This window comes from Oncorhynchus mykiss, unplaced genomic scaffold (assembly GCF_013265735.2).
Source record: "Oncorhynchus mykiss isolate Arlee unplaced genomic scaffold, USDA_OmykA_1.1 un_scaffold_144, whole genome shotgun sequence".
Taxonomy (NCBI): Eukaryota; Metazoa; Chordata; class Actinopteri; order Salmoniformes; family Salmonidae; genus Oncorhynchus; species Oncorhynchus mykiss.
Genome location: NW_023493665.1, coordinates 1,056,393 through 1,076,514, shown reverse-complemented (window position 1 = coordinate 1,076,514; position 20,122 = coordinate 1,056,393). Strand labels below are relative to the sequence as shown.

Genomic DNA, 20,122 nt, shown 5'->3' with positions numbered 1-20,122 from the left:
TATCACACATGTAAAGGAACCGCCTTCTAATTTTACAAAAAAATATCATCAAATAGCAACTAAGGGACAGTTCGAAATGTATTGGGCAAGGGGGGGGGGGGGGGGGGGGGGGGGTGTCATACATTTTTTTTGCCCCCCCCAACGTAAAAAATATTTTCACACACCCCTCTCATAGAATTTTTTTTTATCTTCTCAACCACAAATAACAATAACTGTAGCAACCCTGTGTTTATAAACGTGGATATCGACTTTTACCACGTTCAATACCACGCAGGTGTTGCGGGCCAGAAGATTGAGAGTTCACCGACCGACCACGGACGGACGAGCTAACTTTCCCTGCCTGTTTTCATCAGACCTAAACCTAAACTGACTTCTCTTTGCCGGCAATTGAAACAAACTGAAACATTGAAAAACAACCTGGCTTGTGAACAAATCAAGAAAAACACTTTCAAGTAAATTAGAGCAACGTCTCTGCCTGTGGCAGCGCTTCTATAAAAAAATCAGTCTTTCAGCACTTCACTCACAGTGCTCACAGCTGCTCATAGCCCACAAACCAGGCAGTGTTGCGGCACAATGAGGGCTATAGGTTTCCTAATTCTTTGTGCGATTACCAGCTATGAAACACAAATGGTAGAAATCATTTGAAAACGGCTACAGCAGTTTATTTTTTGCCATAAATGTGCTCATACTTGACTTTTAACTTTATTTTAATTTGCAAATGCGAGTGGGAATGCTGGCACTGTGTAGCCCTGACCCCTGACCTCTAACCACCCGCCAATGTGACTGATGAAATAAACATCTTTACTCGCCATTGCCAAAATCTACCCACATTTGGCTGGTGGCTGGTGTTAATTTCAGCCCCTGTCCTCAGTTGCTTCATGACTCTAAAACCTAATTAAAATAAACATATTTGAACCAAAATTCATATCCTATTTTAGTATATCAGGGAGATGGAGTTGACAGTTTACGGCGATTTAGATATTGTTTGTTTAAATCTAAAATGTGTTTGTGTGTGTTTCAGATGGTTCCATCTCTAAATATAGAGTTGGGTTGGTGTGATGAAGGATTCTGACTCTCATAGTCTTAAAACCTCGACTCTGAGACGACCCAGGAGGATTCTGATCAGTCTTAAAACCTCGACTCTGTGACGACCCAGGAGGATTCTGATCAGTCTTAAAACCTCGACTCTGAGACGACCCAGCAGGATTCTGATCAGTCTTAAAACCTCGACTCTGTGACGACCCAGGAGGATTCAGATAGTCTTAAAACCTCGACTCTGTGACGACCCAGCAAGATTCTGATCAGTCTTAAAACCTAGACTCTGAGACGACCCAGCAGGATTCTGATCAGTCTTAAAACCTTGACTCTGAGACGACCCAGCAGGATTCTGATCAGTCTTAAAACCTCGACTCTGAGACGACCCAGGAGGATTCTGATCAGTCTTAAAACCTCGACTCTGAGACGACCTAAGAGGATTCAGATAAAGTCTTAAAACCTTGACTCTGAGACGACCTAAGAGGATTCAGATAAAGTCTTAAAACCTTGACTCTGAGACGACCTAGGAGGATTCAGATAAAGTCTTAAAACCTCGACTCTGAGACGACCTAAGAGGATCCAGATAAAGTCTTAAAACATCGACTCTGAGACGACCTAGGAGGATTCAGATAAAGTCTTAAAACCTCGACTCTGAGACGACCTAAGAGGATCCAGATAAAGTCTTAAAACATCGACTCTGTGACGACCCAGTAGGATTCAGATAGTCTTAAAACCTCGACTCTGTGACGACCCAGCAAGATTCTGATCAGTCTTAAAACCTAGACTCTGAGACGACCCAGCAGGATTCTGATCAGTCTTAAAACCTCGACTCTGAGACGACCCAGGAGGATTCTGATCAGTCTTAAAACCTCGACTCTGAGACGACCCAGCAGGATTCCGATCAGTCTTAAAACCTCGACTCTCAGACGACCCAGGAGGATTCAGATAAAGTCTTAAAACCTCGACTCTGAGACAACCCAGCAGGATTCTGATCAGTCTTAAAACCTCGACTCTAAGACTTCCTAAGATTCAGTTAGAACGATCTTCAACAAGAAGAAGAGAAAAATACTTCATTAATGATTGATTCGTTGAGTACGAGATGGAAAACCAAGACAGAAAGGTGGAGGGTTGACCCCCAAAAACCCCGCTGACCAAATAAAACCAAGGACTGCAGTAGGTAGGTGATGGTTTTTGGTTTGATAAAGGGTTTTAAAAGCGGCTGTTTCTGCTCTCTCGTCAACTCCGCTGTGAGGCGGTCCATATGGGGAACGAGGGCTGTGGAAGGGTGTCTAAGGGGGGCAGGATTTCATTACAGTACTTAGCTTTGACAGACTGTAAGTGGGGAAAAATATGTTGTTACCAAACATGGTCCGGGGAGGGGTGAAGTTAGAGAGAGGGGGAGAGAGATAAAAACTCAAGTGTTGGACTTGGGTTTTACAAAGTGTGGGAGAGACTGAGCCTGAAGAGAGTGCTGGCTGTACCATTAGTAGCTAACTTGTCATTTCAACATCAGTGCAGTTGGAGTAAAATCGTATTTCAGATTTTTATGGATCCTTTAGGCACAAATCACAAAGATGAGAAGGACACTGCTTTCATTACAGTAGAGGAGGAGGAGGAGAAAGATGAAGATAAGAAAGATGATAGCGAGACAACAGTGATAGACAGTGAGGAGGAATCAGATGACAAAGCCAAGGAGACTGAACCCCAGCAGCAGAAGGAGCAGGCCTGGGCCCCCACTACCTACTCCAAGTTTGGTAAAGAGGTGTTTTGCTACGTAGGAGAGGAGATCAGCATCTTTGAGGCCTTGGACTCTTACGGTGCTGTCATCTGGCCAGCGGTGAGTCAGTCTACTATTTAACATGACGTTCATAGATAACAATGATAGCAGTGAGTTAGTCTACTATTTAACATGACGTTCATAGATAACAATGATAGCAGTGAGTTAGTCTACTATTTAACATGACGTTCATAGATAACAATGATAGCAGTGAGTCAGTCTACTATTTAACATGACATTCATAGATAACAATGATAGCAGTGAGTCAGTCTACTATTTAACATGACATTCATGGATGGATGTAGGATAACGATCAATTAATATGATGGATGATGATTGATGGTGGTGATGAGGATGGTGATGATGATTTATGAAGTTCTACCAACTATAATGATGGTTTCTATAGTAACAATTGTGGAAGTTCTAACAACTATAATGATGGTTTCTAACGTAACTATGGATGAAGTTCTAACAACTATAATGATGGTTTCTATAGTAACAATGGTTGAAGTTCTAACAACTATAATGATGGTTTCTATAGTAACTATGGATGAAGTTCTAACAACTATAATAATGGCTTCTATAGTAACGGTGGTTGAAGTTCTAACAACTATAATGATGGTTTCTATAGTAACTGTGGATGAAGTTCTAACAACTATAATGATGGTTTCTATAGTAACTGTGGATGAAGTTCTAACAACTATAATGATGGTTTCTATAGTAACTATGGTTGAAGATCTAACAACAATAATAATGGTTTCTATAGTAACTATGGTTGAAGTTCTAACAACTATAATAATGGTTTCTATAGTAACTATGGTTGAAGTTCTAACAACTATAATCATGGTTTCTATAGTAACTATGGTTGAAGTTCTAACAACTATAATAATGGTTTCTATAGTAACTATGGTTGAAGTTCTAAGAACTATAATGATGGTTTCTATAGTAACTGTGGAAGAAGTTCTAACAACTATAATGATGGTTTCTATAGTAACTATGGTTAAAGTTCTAACAACTATAATGATGGTTTCTATAGTAACTATGGTTGAAGTTCTAACAACTATAATGATGGTTTCTATAGTAACTATGGATGAAGTTCTACCAACTATAATGATGGTTTCTATAGTAACTATGGTTAAAGTTCTACCAACTATAATGATGGTTTCTATAGTAACTATGGTTGAAGTTCTAACAACTATAATGATGGTTTCTATAGTAACTATGGTTAAAGTTCTAACAACTAAAATGATGGTTTCTATAGTAACTATGGTTGAAGTTCTAACAACTATAATAATGGTTTCTATAGTAACTATGGTTAAAGTTCTAACAACTAAAATTATGGTTTCTACAGTAACTATGGTTGAAGTTCTAACAACTATAATGATGGTTTCTATAGTAACTCTGGTTGAAGTTCTAACAACTATAATGATGGTTTCTATAGTAACTCTGGTTGCCTGCAGGCGTTGGCTCTGTGTCACTACCTAGAGACCAACGTTGAGCAGTTGAACCTGGTGGACAAGGCAGTGCTGGAGCTAGGAGCAGGTCCTGGCCTAGTGTCTATTGTAGCCACACTCCTAGGTGAGTCTGGGCATTAAATGTACATCTGAGAAGATCAGAGAGGTGTAAGTAATATGGTGAAATTTATACACAGCCTATCATGGTGGAGGAGGTCCTATCAAGGTGGCTAGCAAGGTGGAGGAGGCCCTAGCAAGGTGGAGGAGGCCCTAGCAAGGTGGAGGAGGTCCTATCAAGGTGGAGGAGGTCCTATCAAGGTGGAGGAGGTCCAATCAAGGTGGCTAGCAAGGTGGAGGAGGTCCTATCAAGGTGGCTAGCAAGGTGGAGGAGGTCCTATCAAGGTGGAGGAGGTCCTGTCAAGGTGGCTAGCAAGGTGGAGGAGGCCCTAGCAAGGTGGCTAGGAAGGTGGAGGAGGTCCTATCAAGGTGGCTAGCAAGGTGGAGGAGGTCCTATCAAGGTGGAGGAGGTCCTGTCAAGGTGGCTAGGAAGGTGGAGGAGGCCCTAGCAAGGTGGCTAGGAAGGTGGAGGAGGTCCTATCAAGGTGGCTAGGAAGGTGGAGGAGTTCCTATCAAGGTGGCTAGCAAGGTGGAGGAGGTCCTAGCAAGGTGGCTAGCAAGGTGGAGGAGGCCCTAGCAAGGTGGCTGGAAGGTGGAGGAGGTCCTAGCAAGGTGGCTAGCAAGGTGGAGCAGGTCCTATCATGGCGGTTAGCAAGGTGAAAGAGGTCCTATCAAGGTGGAGGAGCTCCTATCAAGGTGGAGGAGGCCCTAGCTAGGTGGAGGAGGTCCTATCAAGGTGGAGGTCCTATCAAGGTGGAGGAGGCCCTAGCTAGGTGGAGGAGGTCCTGTCAAGGTGGAGGAGGTCCTATCAAGGTGGCTAGCAAGGTGGAAGAGGTCCTATCAAGGTAGCTAGCAAGGTGGAGGAGGTTCTACCAAGGTGACTAGCAAGGTGGAGGAAGTCCTATCAAGGTGGCTAGCAAGGTGGATTGCAAGGTGGAGGTCCTATCAATGTGGCTAGCTAAGTGGAGAAGGTCCCGGCATTCTATACCACTTACACCTATCCAACCTTTTCAGATCTGCATGAAGTGTCCTCAGCACTAGACAACTAGTGGCTAGGGTTTGATTTGGTACTGGCCACCTGTGTGTCTGTTAGTTGAATAACAGAGTGCTTCCTGTCCCCAGGTGCCTGGGTCACAGCTACAGACCTACCAGAGATCATAGGTAACCTGAGAGCCAACCTGCTCCGTAACACAAGAGGGCGCTGTAGGAACACTCCCCAAGCTGCAGCTCTGTCCTGGGGTCCTGACGTGGAACGCATCTACCCCAGATCTGTCTATCGCTATGACTACGTGCTGGCGGCTGATGTGGTGTATCACCATGACTACCTGGAAGAGCTGCTGTTCACCATGAGATACTTCTGCCGTCCAGGTTGATTGATTGATTGGTTGATTGAACTGTTTAAAGAATCCCAGAATATAACACATGAAAGCATTAAATCACGCTTATTTCTAATGTGGTCCTCAGGAACCACTCTGATCTGGGCCAACAAGGTCCGCCTCAAGACAGACCTGAGCTTCACAGAGAACTTCCAGAACACCTTCAACACCACACTGCTGGCTGAGATTGGAGAAGTAAACATATTCATGGGCACGTGTCGAGAAACAGAGGAGAAACCAGAGCTAGACCCAGGAAAACAACAGGAAGAGGAGGAGGAACCAGAGCTGGTCCCAGGAAAACAACAGGAAGAGGAGGAAGAACATGTCTGTTTACAGGTGGAGGAAAATGGTTTAGAGGAAAAGGAGGAAGAGTTTGAAGCAGATCAAACAACTGAGAATGAGGAAGAAAATGAGATGCAGAAGGAGGGACTGAAAGAGGAGAACAAGGACAGAGAAAACCAGGAAGACTCTCAGGATTGCAGAGACGATGAAGAGCAGCAGAATTCTGCTGGCTCACGTTCTACCTCTGAATCAAAGCTTGAGGGTCTTGGTGAGCATTCAACCTAATGTAAATATAAGTTCTAAAAGGCCAGGAGCTGATCTCATTGTGTTGTTGAATTAGTTTAGTTTATTAAGATCCCCATTAGCTACTGCACATGCAGCAGCTACTCTTCATGGATTGACTTGTGGTCTTCTTTGTGTTTCTTGTGCAGAGGAGGCAGACACTCAGGACTCAAATGTCCAACGGGAGGAGAGACCAGTCTGGGTCGAACAGTTTGTTGTGGAGGCAGACACTCAGGACTCAAATGTCCAACGGGAGGAGAGACCAGTCTGGGTCGAACAGTTTGTTGTGGAGGCAGACACTCAGGACTCAAATGTCCAACGGGAGGAGAGACCAGTCTGGGTCGAACAGTTTGTTGTGGAGGCAGACACTCAGGACTCAAATGTCCAACGGGAGGAGAGACCGGTCTGGGTCGAGCAGTTTGTTGTGGAGGCAGATAAAATTTCAGAGGAACAAGACAACAGTTTGGAGGAGGAGGAGGAAGCTGATGCAGGTGATAGCAGTAGCCAAGCATGGGAGAAACAGACGTTGGAACATAGTGATGAAGGATATGAGGATGATGATGATGACGATGAAGAAGAAAACACTAACTCCCGCTGTAGCACCGAAGCAACTGACGAAGACATTATCGGTGAGTCATTGACATAGTTTTTTAATGCCTAGATACTCAGACTCAATCATTCAAGAACACAAGTCTACCATTGATAGTACACACCCAGGAAATAGAAATGGTATGATCCATCCCCATTAGAATGTGAATGAGTGGTTTGTTCCATTCCTGTGTAGAGGAGCTGGACACCAAGGAAACCAAGAATACAGGAGATGCCCAGCTGGATAATACCCACGTCCCCTGGATACGACTGGACAGAGAGGTCTACTTCTATGCTGGGCACAAAATCAACATCGTTGAGGCAATGGACTCCCATGGCGGAGTGATATGGCCAGCAGTGAGTACAGTTCTACACTACATTTGGCGTTGTCGGCAGGATAGTTGTCGGCAGGATAGTTGTCAGCAGGATAAATCACTACATTTGGAATGTCGGCAGGATAAATCACTACATTTGGCGTTGTCGGGAGGATAAATCACTACATTTGGAATGTCGGGAAGATAAATCACTACATTTGAAGTAGTTGGCAGGATAAATCAATGCACCAAACACTCACATGGAACAACAGGTGTCTTCTGGCCTTCCTATTCAGATTGCTCTTCTACAGGGAAACAGACAAATGGACTACTGCCACCTAGTGGTGGACTTCTATAAACGTCCTACCTGCAACACGTGATGGACCACTAGGTGGTGATAGGCTACACATAGTAATATAATGTATTTGCTCCCCTGCAGGCATTGGCTCTATGTAACTACCTGGAGACCAATACTGATGTGATAGATCTGAAAGGAAAGCAGGTTTTGGAACTGGGATCAGGGACAGGATTAGTGTCTATCGTCGCCAGTCTACTGGGTAAATGTTACTGATTACCTTTGAGTTTTAGACTCTAATCCCATCAGCTGCTGTATCTGGTGATAACTGACTACAAAAGACATCTTTCTTCTTCTTCTTCTTAAGAAGCTCCTTATGTAATGTGTCCCCAGGTGCCCAGGTGACGGCCACCGACCTCCCAGACGTCCTTAGCAATCTGAGATACAACTTGCTCCGAAACACCAGAGGGCGCTCTAAATATACACCTGAGGTGACAGCTCTGTCCTGGGGTCCTGAGGTGGAACGCACTTACCCACGATCCGTGTATCGCTATGACTACGTGCTGGCGGCTGACGTGGTGTATCACCACGACTTAGAGGAGCTGTTGGTTACCATGAAATACTTCTGTCGTCCAGGAAACACTCTGATCTGGGCCAACAAGGTCCGCCTCAAGACAAACCTGGTATTCACTGAGGACTTCAAGAACACCTTCAACACCACCCTGCTGGCTGAGATGGGAGAGGTTAAGATCTTCAAGGCCACATGTAAAAGGTAGGAATTGTGGAAAGAAGGCTGAGGAACTACTGTCGACATCCTGCCGACTGTAACCAAGAGTCTTTTCTTCTTCCTCTGAGAAATGCTTGAAGACAGAAGGCGGCCATCTTGGCTAATGATAATGGACGTTGATGGACTACTGATGTTGTTGTTGATGTTTGATTTCTACTTTCAAATGATCTACTATATATAGTGCTTTATTGTTTACTTTGTTTTTACACACGTACTTAGATAGTTGATATTAATATTAAAATGTATGCACTTCGCTGTCTTGTTTCAGTTTGTATGGTCAAATAATAATACCAATAATAATAATAATAATAATAACACCAATAATAATAATAATACCAATAATAATACCAATAATAATAATAATACCAATAATAATAATACCAATAATAATACCAATAATAATAATAATACCAATAATAATAATACCAATAATAATAATAATATCAATAATAATCATACCAATAATAATAATACCAATAACAATAATAATAATAATACCAATAATAATAATAATAATAATAATAATAATAATACCAATAACAATAATACCAATAATAATAATAATAATAATAATACCAATAATAATAATAATACCAATAATAATAATAATAATAATAATAATAATACCAATAATAATAATAATAATAATAATAATACCAATAATAATAATAATAATAATACCAATAACAATAATACCAATAATAATAATAATAATAATAATAATAATACCAATAATAATAATAATAATAATAATAATAATAATAATAATACCAATAATAATAATAATAATAATAATAATACCAATAATAATAATAATAATAATGGATATCGTAAGTATGCTGCTGGTGGACCTGAGAAATACATAACACACTCACAATAGGAGACAATTAGTCCAAATCTTTTTATTCAGAATTATTTCCCCATTTGTGACATAATTCCATTCCAGTGACTATGATAACAAAGTAGCGTGTTGGTATTTTCCATATGTGGTCGAATAAAAATATTGATATAAAATAATACTAAATGTAACCGATTTAAGAACATACTGTAAACTTACTCTTCACAGCTAGCTTGAAAGGTTAGATTTTTTTTAAACGACTAGCTAATTTAACTAGCTAAACAGAGAAAGGCTAGGCTAACATTACTTTAATTCGCCACTTTACAAGCTAGCCAGCTAACTCTTCAAATAAACATACCAGATATATGACAGAAAGAGATACTGTATATGCTGACCTGGTCAGAAAATCTAAATGTCAAACAACATACTGGTACGTTGGTTGGTCACAGTACAACAATACACAAACAACATACTGGAATGGGGGTTGGTCACAGTACAACAATACAACAACAACATACTGGAATGGGGGTTGGTCACAGTACAACAATACTACAACAACATACTGGAATGGGGGTTGGTCACAGTACAACAATACAACAACAACATACTGGAATGGGGGTTGGTCACAGTACAACAATACAACAACAACATACTGGAATGGGGGTTGGTCACAGTACAACAATACTACAACAACATACTGGAATGGGGGTTGGTCACAGTACAACAATACTACAACAACATACTGGAATGGGGGTTGGTCACAGTACAACAATACTACAACAACATACTGGAATGGGGGTTGGTCACAGTACAACAATACTACAACAACATACTGGAATGGGGGTTGGTCACAGTACAACAATACTACAACAACATACTGGAATGGGGGTTGGTCACAGTACAACAATACTACAACAACATACTGGAATGGGGGTTGGTCACAGTACAACAATACTACAACAACATACTGGAATGGGGGTTGGTCACAGTACAACAATACTACAACAACATACTGGAATGGGGGTTGGTCACAGTACAACAATACTACAACAACATACTGGAATGGGGGTTGGTCACAGTACAACAATACACAACAACATACTGGAATGGGGGTTGGTCACAGTACAACAATACACAAACAACATACTGGAATGGGGGGTTGGTCAAAGTACAACAATACACAACAACATACTGGAATGGGGGTTGGTCACAGTACAACAATACACAACAACATACTGGAATGGGGGTTGGTCACAGTACAACAATACACAACAACATACTGGAATGGGGGTTGGTCACAGTACAACAATACACAACAACATACTGGAATGGGGGTTGGTCACAGTACAACAATACACAAACAACATACTGGAATGGGGGTTGGTCACAGTACAACAATACTACAACAACATACTGGAATGGGGGTTGGTCACAGTACAACAATACACAACAACATACTGGAATGGGGGTTGGTCACAGTACAACAATACTACAACAACATACTGGTATGGGGGTTGGTCACAGTACAACAATACTACAACAACATACTGGAATGGGGGTTGGTCACAGTACAACAATACTACAACAACATACTGGTATGGGGGTTGGTCACAGTACAACAATACACAACAACATACTGGAATGGGGGTTGGTCACAGTACAACAATACCACAACAACATACTGGAATGGGGGTTGGTCACAGTACAACAATACTACAACAACATACTGGTATGGGGGTTGGTCACAGTACAACAATACTACAACAACATACTGGAATGGGGGTTGGTCACAGTACAACAATACTACAACAACATACTGGAATGGGGGTTGGTCACAGTACAACAATACACAAACAACATACTGGAATGGGGGTTGGTCACAGTACAACAATACTACAACACCATACTGGAATGGGGGTTGGTCACAGTACAACAATACTACAACAACATACTGGTATGGGGGTTGGTCACAGTACAACAATACTACAACAACATACTGGAATGGGGGTTGGTCACAGTACAACAATACTACAACAACATACTGGAATGGGGGTTGGTCACAGTACAACAATACCACAACAACATACTGGAATGGGGGTTGGTCACAGTACAACAATACCACAACAACATACTGGTACGTTGGTTGGTCACAGTACAACAATACTACAACAACATACTGGTATGGGGGTTGGTCACAGTACAACAATACTACAACACCATACTGGAATGGGGGTTGGTCACAGTACAACAATACTACAACAACATACTGGAATGGGGGTTGGTCACAGTACAACAATACTACAACAACATACTGGAATGGGGGTTGGTCACAGTACAACAATACACAAACAACATACTGGAATGGGGGTTGGTCACAGTACAACAATACTACAACACCATACTGGAATGGGGGTTGGTCACAGTACAACAATACTACAACAACATACTGGTATGGGGGTTGGTCACAGTACAACAATACTACAACAACATACTGGAATGGGGGTTGGTCACAGTACAACAATACTACAACAACATACTGGAATGGGGGTTGGTCACAGTACAACAATACCACAACAACATACTGGAATGGGGGTTGGTCACAGTACAACAATACCACAACAACATACTGGTACGTTGGTTGGTCACAGTACAACAATACTACAACAACATACTGGTATGGGGGTTGGTCACAGTACAACAATACTACAACACCATACTGGAATGGGGGTTGGTCACAGTACAACAATACTACAACAACATACTGGAATGGGGGTTGGTCACAGTACAACAATACTACAACAACATACTGGTATGGGGGTTGGTCACAGTACAACAATACTACAACAACATACTGGAATGGGGGTTGGTCACAGTACAACAATACCACAACAACATACTGGAATGGGGGTTGGTCACAGTACAACAATACTACAACAACATACTGGAATGGGGGTTGCCATTTGAATCAGTTCACCCGGCAACCTCTGCCCTCTATGATAGGTTAAATCTAGAAATGGCTTGCTATTAGTTACCAAGTCAAAATAATTATAAAAGGTCACAGTACAACAATACCACAACAGAATCAGACACTGACATCACTCCCTCTCTCGGTGGACCAGCCATTTCCTTTGGCCCTGTCCCCCTCATCAGACCCCTCATACCGAGCTATGTAGGGCAGAGGCAGGGGCATACCAAGGACCTCTGACAAAAAGGGTTTCAGGCTGGATAAGATTTGGTTTTAACGGTCATGTCAGAAACTCGAGAGCTGGCGTATTTAGGTCAAATTCTCTTAGCCAGGCCAAACGCTGACGAAATCAAAACCGTTCTTAATGGAGGTAAGAGTTAAAATCCCCCATGTATCCTGGTCCATAGTGGCACCATGTTTATGTATAGGTATTCCACACGTTTATGTATATTCCCCATGTTTATGTATAGGTATTCCCCATGTTTATCTATACGTATTCCCCATGTTTATGTATAGGTATTCCCCATGTTTATGTATAGGTATTCCCCATGTTTATGTATATTCCCCATGTTTATGTATATTCCCCATGTTTATGTATATTCCCCATGTTTATGTATATTCCCCATGTTTATGTATAGGTATTCCCCATGTTTATGTATAGGTATTCCCCATGTTTATGTATAGGTATTCCCCATGTTTATGTATATTCCCCATGTTTATATATAGGTATTCCCCATGTTTATGTATAGGTATTCCCCATGTTTATGTATATTCCCCATGTTTATGTATATTCCCCATGTTTATGTATAGGTATTCCCCATGTTTATCTATACGTATTCCCCATGTTTATGTATAGGTATTCCCCATGTTTATGTATAGGTATTCCCCATGTTTATGTATAGGTATTCCCCATGTTTATGTATATTCCCCATGTTTATGTATAGGTATTCCCCATGTTTATGTATACGTATTCCCCATGTTTATGTATAGGTATTCCCCATGTTTATGTATAGGTATTCCCCATGTTTATGTATATTCCCCATGTTTATGTATAGGTATTCCCCATGTTTATGTATATTCCCCATGTTTATGTATATTCACCATGTTTATGTATATTCTCCATGTTTATGTATAGGTATTCCCCATGTTTATGTATAGGTATTCCCCATGTTTATGTATAGGTATTCCCCATGTTTATGTATTGGTATTCCCCATGTTTATGTATATTCCCCATGTTTATATATAGGTATTCCCCATGTTTATGTATAGGTATTCCCCATGTTTATGTATATTCCCCATGTTTATGTATAGGTATTCCCCATGTTTATGTATATTCACCATGTTTATGTATAGGTATTCCCCATGTTTATGTATATTCCCCATGTTTATGTATATTCCCCATGTTTATGTATAGGTATTCCCCATGTTTATGTATAGGTATTCCCCATGTTTATGTATATTCCCCATGTTTATGTATATTCCCCATGTTTATGTATATTCACCATGTTTATGTATATTCACCATGTTTATGTATATTCCCCATGTTTATGTATAAGTATTCCCCATGTTTACAGTGCCTTGCGAAAGTATTCGGCCCCCTTGAACTTTGCGACCTTTTGCCACATTTCAGGCTTCAAACATAAAGATATAAAACTGTATTTTTTTGTGAAGAATCAACAACAAGTGGGACACAATCATGAAGTGGAACGACATTTATTGGATATTTCAAACTTTTTTAACAAATCAAAAACTGAAAAATTGGGCGTGCAAAATTATTCAGCCCCTTTACTTTCAGTGCAGCAAACTCTCTCCAGAAGTTCAGTGAGGATCTCTGAATGATCCAATGTTGACCTAAATGACTAATGATGATAAATACAATCCACCTGTGTGTAATCAAGTCTCCGTATAAATGCACCTGTACTGTGATAGTCTCAGAGGTCCGTTAAAAGCGCAGAGAGCATCATGAAGAACAAGGAACACACCAGGCAGGTCCGAGATACTGTTGTGAAGAAGTTTAAAGCCGGATTTGGATACAAAAAGATTTCCCAAGCTTTAAACATCCCAAGGAGCACTGTGCAAGCGATAATATTGAAATGGAAGGAGTATCAGACCACTGCAAATCTACCAAGACCTGGCCGTCCCTCTAAACTTTCAGCCCATACAAGGAGAAGACTGATCAGAGATGCAGCCAAGAGGCCCATGATCACTCTGGATGAACTGCAGAGATCTACAGCTGAGGTGGGAGACTCTGTCCATAGGACAACAATCAGTCGTATATTGCACAAATCTGGCCTTTATGGAAGAGTGGCAAGAAGAAAGCCATTTCTTAAAGATATCCATAAAAAGTGTCGTTTAAAGTTTGCCACAAGCCACCTGGGAGACACACCAAACATGTGGAAGAAGGTGCTCTGGTCAGATGAAACCAAAATTGAACTTTTTGGCAACAATGCAAAATGTTATGTTTGGCGTAAAAGCAACACAGCTCATCACCCTGAACACACCATCCCCACTGTCAAACATGGTGGTGGCAGCATCATGGTTTGGGCCTGCTTTTCTTCAGCAGGGACAGGGAAGATGGATAAAATTGATGGGAAGATGGATGGAGCCAAATACAGGACCATTCTGGAAGAAAACCTGATGGAGTCTGCAAAAGACCTGAGACTGGGACGGAGATTTGTCTTCCAACAAGACAATGATCCAAAACATAAAGCAAAATCTACAATGGAATGGTTCAAAAATAAACATATCCAGGTGTTAGAATGGCCAAGTCAAAGTCCAGACCTGAATCCAATCGAGAATCTGTGGAAAGAACTGAAAACTGCTGTTCACAAATGCTCTCCATCAAACCTCACTGAGCTCGAGCTGTTTTGCAAGGAGGAATGGGAAAAAAATTCAGTCTCTCGATGTGCAAAACTGATAGAGACATACCCCAAGCGACTTACAGATGTAATCGCAGCAAAAGGTGGCGCTACAAAGTATTAAGTTAAGGGGGCTGAATAATTTTGCACGCCCAATTGTTCAGTTTTTGATTTGTTAAAAAAGTTTGAAATATCCAATAAATGTCGTTCCACTTCATGATTGTGTCCCACTTGTTGTTGATTCTTCACAAAAAAATACAGTTTTATATCTTTATGTTTGAAGCCTGAAATGTGGCAAAAGGTCGCAAAGTTCAAGGGGGCTGAATACTTTCGCAAGGCACTGTATGTATAGGTATTCCCTATGTTTATGTATATTCCCCATGTTTATGTATAGGTATTCCCCATGTTTATGTATATTCCCCATGTTTATGTATAGGTATTCCCCATGTTTATGTATATTCCCCATGTTTATGTATAGGTATTCCCCATGTTTATGTATATTCCCCATGTTTATGTATAGGTATTCCCCATGTTTATGTATATTCCCCATGTTTATGTATAGGTATTCCCCATGTTTATGTATATTCCCCATGTTTATGTATATTCCCCATGTTTATGTATAGGTATTCCCCATGTTTATGTATATTCCCCATGTTTATGTATAGGTATTCCCCATGTTTATGTATATTCCCCATCTTTATGTATAGGTATTCCCCATGTTTATGTATATTCCCCATGTTTATGTATATTCCCCATGTTTATGTATAGGTATTCCCCATGTTTATGTATATTCCCCATGTTTATGTATAGGTATTCCCCATGTTTATGTATATTCCCCATGTTTATGTATATTCCCCATGTTTATGTATATTCACCATGTTTATGTATATTCACCATGTTTATGTATATTCACCATGTTTATGTATATTCCCCATGTTTATGTATAGGTATTCCCCATGTTTATGTATAGGTATTCCCCATGTTTATGTATAGGTATTCCCCATGTTTATGTATATTCCCCATGTTTATGTATAGGTATTCCCCATGTTTATGTATATTCCCCATGTTTATGTATAGGTATTCCCCATGTTTATGTATAGGTATTCCCCATGTTTATGTATAGGTATTCCCCATGTTTATGTATATTCCCCATGTTTATGTATATTCCCCATGTTTATGTATATTCACCATGTTTATGTATAGGTATTCCCCATGTTTATGTATAGGTATTCCCCATGTTTATGTATAGGTATTCCCCATGTTTATGTATATTCCCCATGTTTATGTATATTCCCCATGTTTATGTATAGGTATTCCCCATGTTTATGTATAGGTATTCACCATGTTTATGTATATTCCCCATGTTTATGTATAGGTATTCCCCATGTTTATGTATATTCACCATGTTTATGTATAGGTATTCCCCATGTTTATGTATAGGTATTCCCCATGTTTATGTATATTCCCCATGTTTATGTATAGGTATTCCCCATGTTTATGTATATTCCCCATGTTTATGTATAGGTATTCCCCATGTTTATGTATAGGTATTCCCCATGTTTATGTATAGGTATTCCCCATGTTTATGTATAGGTATTCCCCATGTTTATGTATAGGTATTCACCATGTTTATGTATATTCCCCATGTTTATGTATAGGTATTCCCCATGTTTATGTATATTCACCATGTTTATGTATAGGTATTCCCCATGTTTATGTATAGGTATTCCCCATGTTTATGTATAGGTATTCCCCATGTTTATGTATAGGTATTCCCCATGTTTATGTATAGGTATTCCCCATGTTTATGTATAGGTATTCCCCATGTTTATGTATAGGTATTCACCATGTTTATGTATAGGTATTCCCCATGTTTATGTATAGGTATTCCCCATGTTTATGTATATTCACCATGTTTATGTATATTCCCCATGTTTATGTATAGGTATTCACCATGTTTATATATAGGTATTCCCCATGTTTATGTATATTCACCATGTTTATGTATAGGTATTCCCCATGTTTATGTATAGGTATTCCCCATGTTTATATATAGGTATTCCCCATGTTTATGTATAGGTATTCCCCATGTTTATGTATATTCCCCATGTTTATGTATATTCCCCATGTTTATGTATATTCACCATGTTTATGTATATTCACCATGTTTATGTATATTCACCATGTTTATGTATATTCCCCATGTTTATGTATAGGTATTCCCCATGTTTATGTATAGGTATTCCCCATGTTTATGTATAGGTATTCCCCATGTTTATGTATATTCCCCATGTTTATGTATAGGTATTCCCCATGTTTATGTATATTCCCCATGTTTATGTATAGGTATTCCCCATGTTTATGTATAGGTATTCCCCATGTTTATGTATAGGTATTCCCCATGTTTATGTATATTCCCCATGTTTATGTATATTCCCCATGTTTATGTATATTCACCATGTTTATGTATAGATATTCCCCATGTTTATGTATAGGTATTCCCCATGTTTATGTATAGGTATTCCCCATGTTTATGTATATTCCCCATGTTTATGTATATTCCCCATGTTTATGTATAGGTATTCCCCATGTTTATGTATAGGTATTCACCATGTTTATGTATAGGTATTCACCATGTTTATGTATATTCCCCATGTTTATGTATAGGTATTCCCCATGTTTATGTATATTCACCATGTTTATGTATAGGTATTCCCCATGTTTATGTATAGGTATTCCCCATGTTTATGTATATTCCCCATGTTTATGTATAGGTATTCCCCATGTTTATGTATATTCACCATGTTTATGTATAGGTATTCCCCATGTTTATGTATAGGTATTCCCCATGTTTATGTATAGGTATTCCCCATGTTTATGTATAGGTATTCCCCATGTTTATGTATAGGTATTCACCATGTTTATGTATATTCCCCATGTTTATGTATAGGTATTCCCCATGTTTATGTATATTCACCATGTTTATGTATAGGTATTCCCCATGTTTATGTATAGGTATTCCCCATGTTTATGTATAGGTATTCCCCATGTTTATGTATAGGTATTCCCCATGTTTATGTATAGGTATTCCCCATGTTTATGTATAGGTATTCCCCATGTTTATGTATAGGTATTCACCATGTTTATGTATAGGTATTCCCCATGTTTATGTATAGGTATTCCCCATGTTTATGTATATTCACCATGTTTATGTATATTCCCCATGTTTATGTATAGGTATTCCCCATGTTTATGTATATTCCCCATGTTTATGTATAGGTATTCCCCATGTTTATGTATAGGTATTCCCCATGTTTATGTATATTCCCCATGTTTATGTATTGGTATTCCCCATGTTTATGTATATTCCCCATGTTTATGTATAGGTATTCCCCATGTTTATGTATATTCCCCATGTTTATGTATAGGTATTCCCCATGTTTATGTATATTCCCCATGTTTATGTATATTCCCCATGTTTATGTATATTCCCCATGTTTATGTATATTCCCCATGTTTATGTATATTCCCCATGTTTATGTATATTCCCCATGTTTATGTATTGGTATTCCCCATGTTTATGTATATTCACCATGTTTATGTATATTCCCCATGTTTATGTATAGGTATTCCCCATGTTTATGTATAGGTATTCCCCATGTTTATGTATATTCCCCATGTTTATGTATAGGTATTCCCCATGTTTATGTATATTCCCCATGTTTATATATAGGTATTCCCCATGTTTATGTATAGGTATTCCCCATGTTTATGTATATTCCCCATGTTTATGTATATTCCCCATGTTTATGTATAGGTATTCCCCATGTTTATGTATATTCACCATGTTTATGTATATTCCCCATGTTTATGTATTGGTATTCCCCATGTTTATGTATAGGTATTCCCCATGTTTATGTATATTCCCCATGTTTATGTATAGGTATTCCCCATGTTTATGTATAGGTATTCCCCATGTTTATGTATATTCCCCATGTTTATGTATTGGTATTCCCCATGTTTATGTATATTCCCCATGTTTATGTATAGGTATTCCCCATGTTTATGTATATTCCCCATGTTTATGTATATTCCCCATGTTTATGTATAGGTATTCCCCATGTTTATGTATATTCCCCATGTTTATGTATATTCACCATGTTTATGTATATTCTCCATGTTTATGTATAGGTATTCCCCATGTTTATGTATAGGTATTCCCCATGTTTATGTATATTCCCCATGTTTATGTATATTCACCATGTTTATGTATAGGTATTCCCCATGTTTATGTATAGGTATTCCCCATGTTTATGTATATTCACCATGTTTATGTATAGGTATTCCCCATGTTTATGTATATTCACCATGTTTATGTATATTCCCCATGTTTATGTATATTCACCATGTTTATGTATATTCCCCATGTTTATGTATATTCACCATGTTTATGTATATTCACCATGTTTATGTATATTCCCCATGTTTATGTATATTCCCCATGTTTATGTATATTCCCCATGTTTATGTATATTCACCATGTTTATGTATAGGTATTCCCCATGTTTATATATAGGTATTCCCCATGTTTATGTATATTCACCATGTTTATGTATATTCACCATGTTTATGTATATTCCCCATGTTTATGTATATTCACCATGTTTATGTATATTCCCCATGTTTATATATAGGTATTCCCCATGTTTATGTATATTCCCCATGTTTATGTATATTCCCCATGTATCCTGCTCCATAAGGCATTATAGAATGTGTTAGATAACACATTCCATTGCGTATGCATTGGTATCCATTTCTAACAGCAAGCTACTGTAAAAAACACTCACTAGAATTACCTGCTGTGACCAGAAAATACATTGAGCATAACTTGGTGCAACAACTCTCTGTCAAACCTCTATTTACAAACTGGGATTACTTACTTGTAAACAGAGACTGAGTAATAGTGTGTGTGTGTCTCTCTCCACAGCACTGACTCAAAACTGCTATTACACATGCTGCTTGTAAACAGAGATTGGGTAATGGATAGATGTGTGTGTCAGATGGTCTCCTCTCTAAATATATCGTTGTGTTGGTATGATGGGATGTGTCCAGCAAGATAAACAGTTTTAACATCTGTAGAAGGGGTAGAGATAA

At 39.2% G+C, this 20,122-nt stretch overlaps 1 protein-coding gene across 2 annotated transcripts; it reads left to right on the top strand.

Moving 5' to 3' along the window:
- Positions 1-2,444: 2,444 nt before the first annotated feature.
- On the top strand, positions 2,445-8,559 carry LOC110516476 (rac guanine nucleotide exchange factor JJ). 2 transcript variants are annotated; one of them, XM_036972355.1, is made up of 8 exons: positions 2,445-2,872; positions 4,273-4,390; positions 5,506-5,751; positions 5,848-6,309; positions 6,473-6,952; positions 7,108-7,268; positions 7,665-7,782; positions 7,914-8,559. In XM_036972355.1, exons 1-8 carry the CDS (start codon positions 2,582-2,584, stop codon positions 8,294-8,296), a joined length of 2,259 nt encoding a protein of 752 aa, XP_036828250.1. In that variant the 5' UTR covers positions 2,445-2,581; the 3' UTR covers positions 8,297-8,559. The 2 variants fall into 2 exon arrangements, with proteins under 2 accessions (XP_036828250.1, XP_036828251.1); XM_036972356.1 differs by lacking the exon at positions 7,665-7,782 and having other exon boundaries at positions 2,451-2,872; positions 7,914-8,039.
- Positions 8,560-20,122: the final 11,563 nt, after the last annotated feature.